At 37.2% G+C, this 13,727-nt stretch overlaps 1 protein-coding gene across 1 annotated transcript in view; it reads left to right on the forward strand.

Annotated features, from left to right (window-relative positions):
* Nucleotides 1–589: 589 nt before the first annotated feature.
* Nucleotides 590–13,727, forward strand: part of IL1RAPL2 (interleukin 1 receptor accessory protein like 2) — a gene marked incomplete at both ends in the record, with an annotated part of 1,040,907 nt that continues 1,027,769 nt past the window's right edge. The window contains one exon of the mRNA XM_082609582.1: nt 590–671. Within this exon, the coding sequence (XP_082465708.1) occupies nt 590–671 (82 nt within the window). The remainder of the gene's footprint in view (nt 672–13,727) is intronic.

The following is a 13,727-nucleotide window of genomic DNA, read 5'->3' on the forward strand; positions in this document are numbered from 1 at the left end:
TAAGTGCTGATCAGTCTTATGAATAAAAAAAGCAAGGAGGTGAGCTAGTGAATGACAGAGTGAGACTTTAAGATTGGGTAGTCAGGAAAGGCCTTTTTGTGGGACTGAAACCTATAGAATGTTAATGAATGTGAGTGAAGAGTGAGGAGGAGTATTCCAGCAGGAAGACCTAATGCAAAGGTCATGAGGAGGAAATGACTAAGGCATGTTCCAGGGACAAATACAATGTCCATAGTAGATGGAGCATAGCCAACAAGGGGGAAGGTGCTGTGGAATAAGATCAAAGAGGCAGCAGGGGCCCTACCTGCAGACCCATGAAAGTCTAATGGAGGGGGTTCAGATTTTACTCTAAATCCAGTGGGAAACCATTGAAAGTTCTGAGCAAGGAACTTTGACATGATGCAATTGTGAACTTTCATATTTTCTTCCATTTGCATAAAAATAAAGCCAGAAATCACCAAAATGTCATTGTTTCTGTAATGTGTCTTCAAGGTATGTGAAATTATAGCTGCTGCTTTGTTGAGGCCAAGATCTGTTATTCAAACTTCATATCCTTTTTTGACTTTTCAGCTGCCAAGGGAAGTGAACAATGAAGCCACCATTTCTTTTGGCCCTTGTGGTCTGTTCTGTAGTCAGCACAAATTTGAAGATGGTGTCAAAGAGAAATTCTGGTAAGTTGCTGGCAACTTCTCATGATTTGTTCAAAAATATATGCTTTTGTGAGCATCTAGAGAGCATCTGTGTCTTTAACTACAAATATCTTTAAACAGAAGCACTTGTAATCCAGCTATGTTGGAGAGTAGCCAAAGTAAAAATGAGATTTTAGCCTACCACTGACAAAATGCTGGGAAACCAGTGGAATTTTGTTCAACTTCAGTGGCAATATACTCTCAGTGGACAATAAAATGTTAAGGGCCTTCTTAGGGTTGGTTACATTTGCTAGTGCATATACACCTGGGAGCAAACATTTGCAAATGAGAAGACAGGAAACCTTTAAAAGTATATATTCTTTGCCTCCTAATTGCATATGCAGTGTTACAGTTTAAATGAAAGTTTTTGACAAATATCAGTGAGCTTTAGTTCCTCACATCTTCACATTTGTACCAAATCCCTAACAGGCAGAGGTTTAAAGCTTCCAAGTTTGGAAATATTAGCTAATTGCCTGAAGAGGAATTTCTTGAGAATAAATATCTATTCTTAGAACATGGTGGTCTGGTAGGCAACCATGATTGTACTAAGAGATTAGCTGTAGCCAGTAGATATCCCAATCAAAGCTTAATCATTGTTTAATAACACTTGGATATATATGTCTTTCAGCGTTGATTATACATTTTAGCTATAATTACAAATCATGCATGAGATTTTAAGAATTGATTTTCTGTCTGTAATCATTCCAGTAAGACGTTGAGGAATGTATTGGTATATGAAAACAAAAGACTATGGATGGGGCTTTCTGCTGGCTTCTAATTCAGTTACTTCCTAGACTTAAATGTATGCTCTTTAATTTCTCATTAAGTCTAAAACCCAGGCAATAAAGTACATGCCTATTTTTCAAAGCAATAAATACTGGCTGGAGCTTGGAGTTTGGTTAATGTTTGTTTTCTAAGGCGAGAATACTTGATAATTGAAATTGCTAAAGAATAGTATTGTTCTTCAATTGATAGTATATTAATAAATCTTTCACAAAAGTGGGTCACGGGTTATATAATAGAGTAACACTACTCAAGTCCAAAGGATTCTTGAATGGTAAAGGTAGGGGAATATATTGGCTTTTTCTCCCCCATTAAATACTTATGAATGTCTTTAACACGTTTTTGTATATTGTGACTCTCTTTCCGCTGTATTTGTGTGTAATATTTTACCTATAATATCTCCAGCTTGGCCTATTTTATGTGGCTGTCTTTCCTTGCCTTACTTTTGAAGTCACATTTTCACTTTCAGTCTTGGCTCAGATTGATTATTGCTGAAATAAAATACTTGGAGATATTACTTACTAGCAATGTAGCCTGTTGGACTGGATCCCATTTTCCTCACTTGGTTATGTTATAATATCTATAGCAGAATCTGAAAGCAAAAAAAAAAATTGAGAATTTAAAAAGCCATCTATATTATGATAGCTTAATTCAAGTAAAATCCAATCTGAAAAACAAAAACAAGTTGCTACCTACGTATGCTGTCTTGTTTTCTTGGTTTCCTTATTATTTATGAGGAGGGATGCTGTTTAAAAAAATATACACACACACACACACAGATGTAGTTATCATTGATGTGCAGATGCCCTTTAAAGATCAACATTTTAATGCTCTGCCCCTTTATTCTTATCAAGTATGAGACTGTTTGTGGCTTATTACAGGTTATTAGCTTTGTCTTCTCAGTGTAGGCAAGTGGTGTCATATCTGCAGTGAGCTTTATTAAAGAAACATTACCCCAAGAGATATTCCCCTTAGAGTGAATGTATTTGAATTGTTTCAGTCTCCTCTTCCCCATCTGTTTACCCTCAGCTACCTCCTAGGATATATAGCAATTGTAATATTGGAACAAATCCTTTTGTACAGGTCTGGGCAGTGGAAATGGTTTGAATACAGTTGGTCTTTTCTCTTATGCCTTCCTCCTTCTATTTACATTGTATATGGAATAGAAAGGGAAAACTAATAGGTTGATGTTGGTTTGTGCATGTCTGTGTGTGTAGTGTTTGTTTTTTACTTCAAAATACAGAAATAAAACCAAGCATGGAATAGATAAAAGACACATTAAGTTGCACATAGCTGATGAAGATGGGGGTCCTTTGGAGCAGTTGTTTTCACTCTTGCCTTATTTCGCCACTTTCATCATAACCCCCATCCTAGCCCCTACAATCCTCTTAATATTACTGTTTTATGTAGGAAAAATAATTATTTGCACTCTCATTATGATGGTCCTATTAGAGTTGGCCTTATCGTTTGAAGAACATTAAAATTACTCTGGCAAATATGGAGTATAAAATTTTGTTTCATACAGTCTGTGAGGTCCTTTGGCCCTTGCCAGTTAAAGAGATCTGGATTAAACTTGCATAGTTGTTTGTGGAATAGCCAATGGAACTTAGAAATTTTATTTTTCTCCCCTCCTTTCTTTCCTTCAAGTCAAAAAATGAAAAATGATTGTGTCCTTTGCTCATTAACATTTATAACTGTTTAGTGCCAGATGTGACACCAGTTATAATGATTTCTGTGCAGTTCATTATAGACAGGAACCCTTTTCACTAAGATCCCTACAAATACTTATGCCAAGTACCTCCTTATGCACAAGACAGAGGTCCAAGTGATGGAAGTTTCTTTTTCTGTACTTGCCAATCAGGAAAAATAATAAGACTCAAGGTTTTTTTTGTTTTGTTTTGTTTTGTTTTGTTTTTTTAAATCTACTCTGGGCACATATTGAAAAAAACCTCCTGGTTTTGGGTGCTATGCAATTCTTAGAAGCTACAGCACAGGTTATTCTTTGAGGTAATGCCCATGCACATTAGGTAAGCCCAATCATCAACCTGGATCGGGAAACAGCAAAGATGGCTATGAGATTGCGTCTAGGGCTTGGTTACATTACAACATACTAAAATGCACAGCATCTAATTTTAAGGATTATAGCTGATTGGCAAAGTGTAGGCTTGTTATCTTCCTCACAGAAAACTCATGAGATCCTTCAGCACTGGCATTATCTAAATTTAGGACTAAATAGATAAGGTCATTTAGAAAGTCTACTCTATGAGAAGTAGGTTTGCTTTACTTAAAGGTGTCAATCTTTATGGCAGGGAATTGGCTAATATCTTGACAAAGGCTGATGGCAGAAACAGCCTGTAGAGGACTTCTAATTATCTAAAATTAATTTCTAATAGGATGGGTGGGGAAATAACTCTCAAGGAGAGATCACACAAGGGCTTCTATTTAACTATTTTGTCTAACCTGAAAAATTATGTCTCTAGGGTATACATGGACTTAATTTTTTGGGGGGATTAACCTGTCCACTTTACTTTTTTCTTGCTTTTGCTGATACTGCTGCTGCTGCATAAAAATGTGAGCTGTATTAGGCAATTATTGGAATTCAGCTCTCCTAGCCTGGATATTCTTATATCCAGGGAAGGGAAAGGAATAGGATGACCAATTTGATGAGAGGGTATGTTAAATTCTGAACCCAAATTTGGTCATCTTGCAGTGAGTACATCTGGAGGATGACCATAATAAAACAACTTTTCAGTGATCTGGTGTTTGAAGGAAAATTGCAGAGCTACCAAGATATCTTAATCAGCTAGAAAAATATAGTCCCTGGTGGTCAAGAGGATGCAAAGTCCTGCTGGCACACAGTGGGTAATCTTAGATACATTTTGGATTGACTTGATGGGGGTTACTCTTTTTCCCCATTTCAAGTGTTTTTTATTGAGTAATGGAATTTGTAGGTACTATGTTGTAGAGATATTGAATTCTGTTATGTTCCTCTAAAGGATATTGGTGTTTGTTCTAGTAGCAGTTCAATTACTAATCTTGAACTTTTTGTGCTTAGTTGTATGCTTTGTCAGAGTAGATCAATGGAAAACCCAAAGTATATCCTGATCATCTATAACTTGGTGGGAATCAATCTCTAGTCTTTTTCTCCCCAGTGGATCTTTTTTTCTTCTTTTTTTTTTTTGACATCATTATTGGAGTATAATTGCTTTACAAAGTTGTGTTAGTTTCTGCTGTATAACAAAGTGAATCAGCTATAAGTATAGATATATCCCCATATCCCCTCCCTATTGCATCTCCCTCCTACTGTCCCTAATCCCACCCCTCTAGATCATCACAAGGAATCGAGCTAATCTCCCTGTGCTATGCAGTTTCTTCCCACTAGCTATCTCTTTTACATTTGGTAGTGTATATATGTCAATGCTACTCTCTCACTTCGTCCCAGCTTACCCTTCCCCCTCCCCGAGTCCTGAAGTCCATTCTCTACATCTACAACTTTATTCTTGTTTTGCCCCTAGGTTCATCAGAACCATTTTTTTTTTTTAGAATCCACATATATGTGTTAGCATAGGGTATTTGTTTTTCTCTTTCTGACTTACTTCACACTGTATGACAGACTCTAGGTCCATCCACCTCACTACAAATAACTCAATTTTGTTTCTTTTTATGGCTGAGTAATATTCCATTGTATATGTGTGCCACATCTTCTTTATCCATTCATCTGTCTATGGACACTTAGGTTGCTTCCATGTCCTGGCTATTGTAAATAGTGCTGCAATGAACATCGTGGTACATGTCCCCTTTCCAATTTTGGTTTTCTGAGGGTATATGCCCATTAGTGGGATTAGTGGGTCATATGGTAGTTCTATTTTCAGGTTTTAAGGAACCTCCATACTGTTCTCCAAGGTGGCTGTATCAATTTACATTCCCACCAACAGTGTAAGAGGGTTCCCTTTCCTCCACACCCTGTCGAGCATTTATTGCTTGTAGATATTTTGATGATGGCCATTCTGATGGGTGTGAAGTGATACCTCGTTGTAGTTTTGATTTGCATTTCTCTAATAATTAGTGATGCTGAGCATCTTTTCATGTGCCTCTTGGCAATCTGTATGTCTTCTTTGCAGAAATGTCTATTTAGGTCTTCTGCCCATTTTTTTGATTGGGTTGTTTGTTTGTTTTTTTGACATTGAGTGCATGTGCTGTTTGTATATTTTGGAGATTAATCCTGTCAGGCTTCATTTGCATATATTTTTTCCCATTCTGAGGGTTGTCTTTTCTTCTTGTTTACAGTTTCCTTTGCTGTGCAAAAGCTTTTAAGTTTCATTAGGTCCCCTTTGTTTATTTTTTTTATTTCCATTCCTCTAGGAGGTGGGTCAAAAAGGATCTTGCTGTGATTTATGCCATAGAGAGTTCTGCCTATTATTTCCTCCAAGAGTTTTATAGTGTCTGGCCTTACATTTTGGTCTTTAACCATTTTGAGTTTATTTGTGTGTATGGTGTTAGGGAGTGTTCTCATTTCATTATTTTACATGTAGCTGTCCAGTTTTCCCAGCACCAATTATTGAAGAGACTGTCTTTTCTCTATTGTATGTGCTTGCCCCCTTTGTAGTAAATTAGGTGACCATATGTGAGTGGGTTTATGTCTGGGCTTTTTATCCTGTATCATTGGTCTATATTTCTGTTTTCATGCCAGTACCATACTGCCTTGATTACTGTAGCTTTGAAGTATAGTCTGAAGTCAGAGAGCCTGATTCCTGCAGCTTCGTTTTTCTTTGTCAGGATTGCTTTGGCTATCCGGGGTATTTTGTGTTTCCATACAAATTGTGAAAATTTTTGTCCTAATTCTGTGAAAAATGTCATTGGCAGTTTGATAGGGATTGCACTGAAACTGTAGATACCCTTGGGTAGTATAGTCATTTCACAATGTTGCTTCTTCCAGTCCAAGAATATGGTATATCTTTCTATCTATTGGTATCATCTTTAATTTCTTTCACCAGTGTCTTATAGTTTTCTGCATACAGGTGTTTGTCTCCTTAGATAGGTTTATTCCTAGGTATTTTATTCTTTTTGTTGCGATGGTAAATAGGAGTGTTTTCTTAATTTTTCTTTCTGATTTTTCATTGTTAGTGTATAGGAAAGCAAGAGATTTCTGTGCATTAATTTTGTATCCTGTTACTTTACCAAATTCATTGATTAGCTCTAGTAGTTTTCTGGTAGCATCTTTAGGAGTCTCTATGTATAGTATCATGTTATCTGCAAACAGTGACAATTTTACCTCCTCTTTTCTGATTTGGATTCCTTTTATTTCTTTTTCTTCTCTGATTACTGTGGCTAAAATTCCCAAAACTATGTTGAATAATAGTGGTGAGAGGGGGCAACCTTGTATTGTTCCTGATCATAGTGGAAATGGTTTCAGTTTTTGACCATTGAGAATGATGCTGGCTGCAGGTTTGTCTTACATGGCCTTTATTATGTTGAGGTAGGCTCCCTCTATGCCTACTTTCTGGAGATTTTTTATCATAAATGGTGTTGAATTTTGTTGAAAGCTTTTTCTGCATCTTTTGAGTTGACCATATGGTTTTTCTCCTTCAGTTTGTTAATATGGTGTATCACATTGATTGATTTGTGTATATTGAAGAATCCTTGCATTCCTGGGATAAACCCTACTTTATCATGGTGTATGATCCTTTTAATGTGCTGTTGGATTCTGTTTGCTAGTATTTTGTTGAGGATATTTGCATCTATGTTCTTCAGTGATATCGGCCTTTAGTTTTCTTTTATTGTGACATCTTTCTCTGATTTTGGTGTCAGGGTGATTGTGGCCTTGTAGAATGAATTTGGGAGTGTTCCTCATTCTTCTATATTTTGGAAGAATTTGAGAAGGAAAGGTGTTAACTCTTCTCCAAAAATTTGGTAGAATTTTTCTGTGAATCCATCTGGTCCTGGGCTTTTCTTTGTTGGAAGGTTTTTAATCACAGTTTCCATTTCAGTACTTGTGATTGGTCTGTTCATATTTTCTACTTCTTCCTGGTTCAGTCTCGGCAGGTTGTGCATTTCTAAGAATTTGTCCATTTCTTCCAGTTTGTCCATTTTATTGGCATATTGTTGCTTTTAGTAATCTCTCATGATCCTTTGTATTTCTGCAGTGTCAGTTGTTACTTCTCCTTTTTCATTTCTAATTCTGTTGATTTGAGTCTTCTCCCTTTTTTTGTTGATGAGTCCGGCTAATGGTTTATCAATTTTGTTTATCCTCTCAGAGAACTGGCTTTTAGTATTATTGATCTTTGCTATTGTTTCCTTCATTTCTTTTTCACTTATCTCTGATCTGATCTTTATGATGTCTTTCCTTCTGCTAACTTTGTTTTTTTGTTCCTGTTGTTGTTCTTCTTCTTTCTCTAATTGCTTTAGGTGTAAGTTTAGATTGTTTATTTGAGCTGTTTCTTGTTTTTTGAGGTAGGATTGTATTGCTATTAAGTTCCCTCTTAGAACTGCTTTTGCTGCATCCCATAGGTTTTGGGTTGTCGTGTTTTCATTGTCATTTGTTTCTAGGTATTTTTTTATTTCCTCTTTGATTTCTTCAGTGATCTCTTGGTTATTTAGTAGCATATTGTTTAGCCTCCATGTGTTTGAATTTTTTTTACAGTTTTTTTCCTGTAATCGATATCTAGTCTTATAGCATTGTGGAAAATATACTTGATGCAATTTCAATTTTCTTAAATTTACCAGGTGCTGATTTGTTACCCAAGATATGATCTATCCTGGAGAATGTTCCATGACCACTTAGCGTATTCTGTTGTTTTTGGATGGAATGTCCTATAAATATCAATTATGTCTATCTGGTCTAATGTGTCTTTTAAAGCTTGTGTTTCCTTATTTATTTTCATTTTGAATGATCTGTCCATTGGTGACAGTGTGGTGTTAAAGTCCCTTACTATGACTGTGTAAATGTCGATTTCCTCTTTTATGGCTGTTTGCATTTGCCTTATGTATTGAGGTGCTCCTCTTTTGGGCGCATAAATATTCACAATTGTTATATCTTCTTCTTGGACTGATCCCTTGATCATTATGTAGTGTCCTTCATTGTCTCTTGTAATATTGTTTATTTTAAAGTCTATTTTGTCTGATATGAGAAATGCTACTCCAGCTTTCTTTTGCTTTCCATTTTCATGGAATATCTTTTTCCATCCCCTCACTTTCAGTCTGTATGTGTCTGTAGGTCTGAAGTGGGTCTCTTGTAGACAGCATATATATGGGTCTTGTTTTTGTATCCATTCAGCCAGTCTATGTCTTTTGGTTGGAGCATTTAATCCAGTTACATTTAAGGCAATGATCACTTTGAATGTTCCTGTTACCATTTTCTTAACTGTTTTGTGTTTGTTTTTGTAGGTCTTTTCCTCCTCTTGTGTTTCCTGCCTGGAGAACTTTCTTTAGCATTTGTTGTAAAGCTGGTTTGGTCATGCTGAATTTTCTTAACTTTTGCTTGTCTGTAAAGTTTTTAATTTCTCTGTCAAATCTGAATGAGATCCTTGCTGGGTAGAGAAATCTTTTTTTTTTTTTTTTTTTTTTTTTTTTTTTTTTACGGTACGTGGCCTCTCACTGCTGTGCCCTCTTCCGTTGCGGAGCACAGGCTCTGGACATGCAGGCCCAGTGGCAATGGCTCATGGGCCCAGCCGCTCCACCGCACGTGGGATCCTCTTGGACCAGGGCACAAACCCGCATCCCCTGCATTGGCAGGCAGACCTCCAACCACTGCGCCACCAGGGAAGCCCAGAGTAATCTTGATTGTAGGTTTTTCCCTTTCATCACTTTCAATATGTCCTGCCACTCCTTTCTGGCTTGCATCGTTTCTGCTGGAAGATCAGCTGTTAACCTTATGGGGGTTCCCTTGTATGTTATTTGTTGCTTTTCCCTTGCTGCTTTTAATATATTTTCTTTGTATTTAATTTTTGATAGTTTGATTAATATGTGTCTTGGCATGTTTTTCCTTGGATTTATCCTTCATGGGACTCTCTGCGCTTCCTGGACTTGATTGACTATTTCCTTTTCCATGTTAGGGAAGTTTTCAACTATAATCTCTTCAAATATTTTCTCAGACTCTTTCTTTTTCTTTTCTTCTTCTGGGGCCCCTATAATTCTAATGTTCATGTGTTTAATGTTTTCCCAGAGGTTTCTGAGACTGTCCTCAATTCTTTTCATTCTTTTTTCTTTATTCTGCTCTGTGGCAGTTATTTCCCCTATTTTATCTTCCAGGTCAGTTATCCGTTTTTCTGCCTCAGTTATTCTGCTATTGCTTCCTTCTAGAATGTTTATAATTTCAGTTATTGTGTTGTTCATCACTATTTGTTTGCTCATTAGTTCTTCTAGGTCCTTGTTATACTTTTCTTGTATTTTCTCCATTGTATTTCCAAGATTTTGGATCATCTTTACTGTCATTACTCAGAATTCTTTTTTAGGTAGACTGCCTATTTCCTGTTCATTTATTTGGTCTGATGGGTTTTCATCTTGCTTCTTCATCTGCTGCATATTTCTCTGTCTTCTCATTTTGTTTAACTTACTGCCTTTGAGGTATCCTTTGTGCAGGTTGCAGGTTCGTTAGTTCCCATTGTTTTTGATGTCTGCCCCCAGTGGGTGAGGTTGGTTCAGCGGCTCCTGTAGGCTCCTGGTGGAGGAGACTGGTGCCTGTGTTCTGGTGGGTGGGGCTGTACCTTGTCTTTCTGGGGGGCAGGGCTGCGTCAGTTGTTTTTTTGGGGTGGTCTGTGAACTTAGTATGATTTTAGGCAGCCTCTCTGCTAATAGTTGGGTTTGTCTTCCTGTCTTGTTAGTTGTTTGGCATGGGGCATGCAGCACTGGAGCTTGCTGGCCGTTGGGTGGGGCTGGGTCTTAGTGTTGAGACAGAGATATCTGGGAGAGATCTCGCCGTTTGATGTTATGTGGCGCCAGGAGGTCTCTTGTGGTCCACTGTCCTGAACTCAGCTCTCCTACCTCAGAGGCTCAGACCTGACACCAGGCCATAGCACCAAGACCCTGTCAGCCACATGGTTGGTCCACGGTCCCCAGGATGATCACAGTTTTGCTGGTGGGGCCCCTCCAGATTTGGCAGTGCAGTGAGGCTGCCCTCCCCTGGGGCTCCATGGCAGCTCCATGATAGCAGAAAGGACAGACCCCAAGCCAGGAGTTCCAGCTTTGCTGAAACGTGGGCTCCATTCGCTCTCCTCTGCATCTTTTTGTTTATTGTTTTTTGTTTTTTGTTTTTTGTTTTTTTTTGCAGTACGCGGGGCTCTCACTTTGTGGCCTCTCCCGTTGTGGAGCACAGGCTCCGGACGCGCAGGCTCAGCGGCCATGGATCACGGGCCCAGCCGCTGCGTGGCATGTGGGATTTTCCCGGACCAGGGCACGACCCCGTGTCCCCTGCATCGGCAGACGGACTCTCAACCACTGTGCCACCAGGGAAACCCTCTCCTCTGCATCTTATTAAGACTTGATTTTAGGCTCTGTTGGGGAAGGTGTAGAGTAGGCCATAGTCTGTGACATAGTTCTTTCTCCTAAAGCAGGACTTTTCTGGAATCTTGGCTGAATGCTCATATGTTAACAAGATATTCCCCAGCAGTGTTTGTCCTCTAGTATCACTTTTATTATTAACTCTGTTGTGGTCACAGTCTGATCAAAAGACTGGCAGTCATGCTGTGTGCTTGTTCAGCCCAATCTTCAGCCAAAGATTCAGAGAGAACCCCCATATAGATTTTATAGGCTCCCCTCAGTGAACTCTATTCTTTTAGTTAAGGTTCCAGCCACTGTAGCTTTCCTGATCTCTGTAGCTTCAGCAGGACTCCTGAGCTGTTAGGACTTCAATTCACTGAGCCATTGTTGGGGATTTGTCTCCAGTTGGAGAGTTGGTTTGATTGTGGACCTTACCACATGAGTTCTTCTTTTCTTTGAGATCATAGTCTTGCATGGTCTGAAAACAGTTTCTTCGTATATTTTGCCCACTTTTATCATTGCTTCCTGTGGATAAAGCTAGTCTAGTTCCAGTTTACATCATCATAGCCTAAAGTGGAATTTTTACTGTTACCTTTTGATACTGCATCATTCTTTCAGCACTTCCTTGCTTTTTGTCATAAAGGTGTGCCAGGGTTACATTCCTACTTTTTCTGCCCTAGCTCTGTAATTAGCCATTTTCCTGATTTCTTTTAGTGGAAAATGGTATTTAGAAATCATTTTTAAAAATTGTGATTTAATTCTGATACTTCCAATTCAAATCCAGTATGACAAGGTTCTTCCTCACCTTTACCCATTCCATATTTTTATCTCCTTTTCTGACAGTGGGAACCCTCATTCCCATCAACACTGATGTATTAATACTTACTTAATTATTTTATCTTTAGTTCATACAAAATGATTTCAGAACTACCACACCAAAACTACTACCAACAACAAACCTACTAAATAAAGTACAAGATATTTTACAAATATTTTTGTCCTTAGAAGTCATCCTCCTGAATCTGTATAGTCAGTGTTATGTTCAAAAATTACTTGAATTAATTTTCTCTGTGATTATGTTAATTCAATATATAAAGTAATTTGTGTCTGTACCCAATTAGCTTTATCCTTTTTGATTAAATTTTATTTTTGAATACATAGAACATTTACATTACTGAAAATTCAGAGTTATAGAAAAAAGAATAAATGAAAGAAATCTAATTCCCATACCCATTTCTTCCACTTGGTCACACACACCACTATTTGTAAGTAATTTCTTTAGCTTCTGGTATTTCCTTCCTTTCTTTCATAAACCAGTGTTTTTTATTTCTCCTTGTTTCGTACTTAAAATGTAGCAAAACATGACTATTTACTTTTTTGGTCCTTGTTTTTTTAACTTACTGTGTCTTGGAAATCAAGTAGTGGAATTGTTTTGATATTTTTCTTAGTACAATAGTATATTATGCTTAATAAAAGTTCAAACAATATCAAAATAGAAGACTCTCTTATAATTTTATTCCCAGAGATAACTAATCATTACACTTCATATAGTTTCTTCCAGATAGTTTCTTTGGGTATATATGTATATAGCCTAAATCATGTATTTTTCAAACTTAGACTCATACTGCATATGCTATTCTCCAACTTGATTTGTCACATATTTCTGATATTTATACCTAGAACCTCTAATCCTTGGCAATACATATTTAACTCAAAAATTTAAATACCATGCAGTTTTCCATTGTGTGGATTTATTATAAATTTAAACCTGTGTGCTATCTATGGAGGTTAATGTTTTATCTCTAGGTTTTTGCTATTCCAAAACAATGCTGGGAGGATCATCCTACTATATAGATCTTAGTGCACTAGAAGAGAAAATGATTTTGTAGGAGAGATCTTCAGAAGTGGAAATATTGGATAAATTTTTTATTTAAAAATTTGAAAGATGCTAAAAGTTGCCCATCAATGTCAGTGTACCAAATCTATATTTCCACCAACAGTACATCAGAGTTCCTTTCTCATTATACATTTATTAACTGTGTATTGTCAATTACAGAATTTTTGCTAATTTAAGTCCAAATGAAAAACATCTTATTGTTTACTAAAATCCCCATGTTGGCTATGATGAGTATGTTTCTTGGATTTAAAGACCCTTATAAATATGTGTGTGTGTGTGTGTGTGTGTGTGTGTGTGTGTGTGTGTGTGTGTCTGTGAGAGAGAGAGATATGTATAACTGATTCGGTTTGTTGTGGAGCAGAAACTAACACACCATGTAAAGCAATTATACTCCAATAAAAAAAAATCAGCAGCAGAGCAGTTCATATGGAAAAATCTCTGGCCATTCCATTAAGTTAGGCAACAAAGGATGGCAGAGGAAGAGGAGAGAATGTGAGTTAAGACCTAAGTTCATTATTTTGGTTGCTGTATAACATCAACAACATCTGATGTGATTGAAATATTGAAGTCCTTTATGAAACCGGTCCTCTTTAAATGAAAATGTGTGGATAATTAAGCTAATTAAAATATTTAATGAATTTAAAAGCTGGAAAGCAATTCCATGTGGGGATCTTGCCCAGCCCTGTAGCATCATCCAAATACAGAAGTTACCAAGCTTGGTATCATGTTGGATTTATCACTGTCCATATGGGGGAAGAATGAGAAGGAAATAAGAATAAATAATTTTGATGTTGGGATTTAGCCCACCCACAAGAACAGCCAAGAACTGCAGTAAATGGGCGCCTTTCTACTCCGTTGTTTTGGAATGAAAGGATATTGTATTT

The sequence above is a fragment of the Mesoplodon mirus genome (assembly GCF_964341445.2).
Source record: "Mesoplodon mirus genome assembly, chromosome: X".
Classification (NCBI taxonomy): domain Eukaryota; kingdom Metazoa; phylum Chordata; class Mammalia; order Artiodactyla; family Ziphiidae; genus Mesoplodon; species Mesoplodon mirus.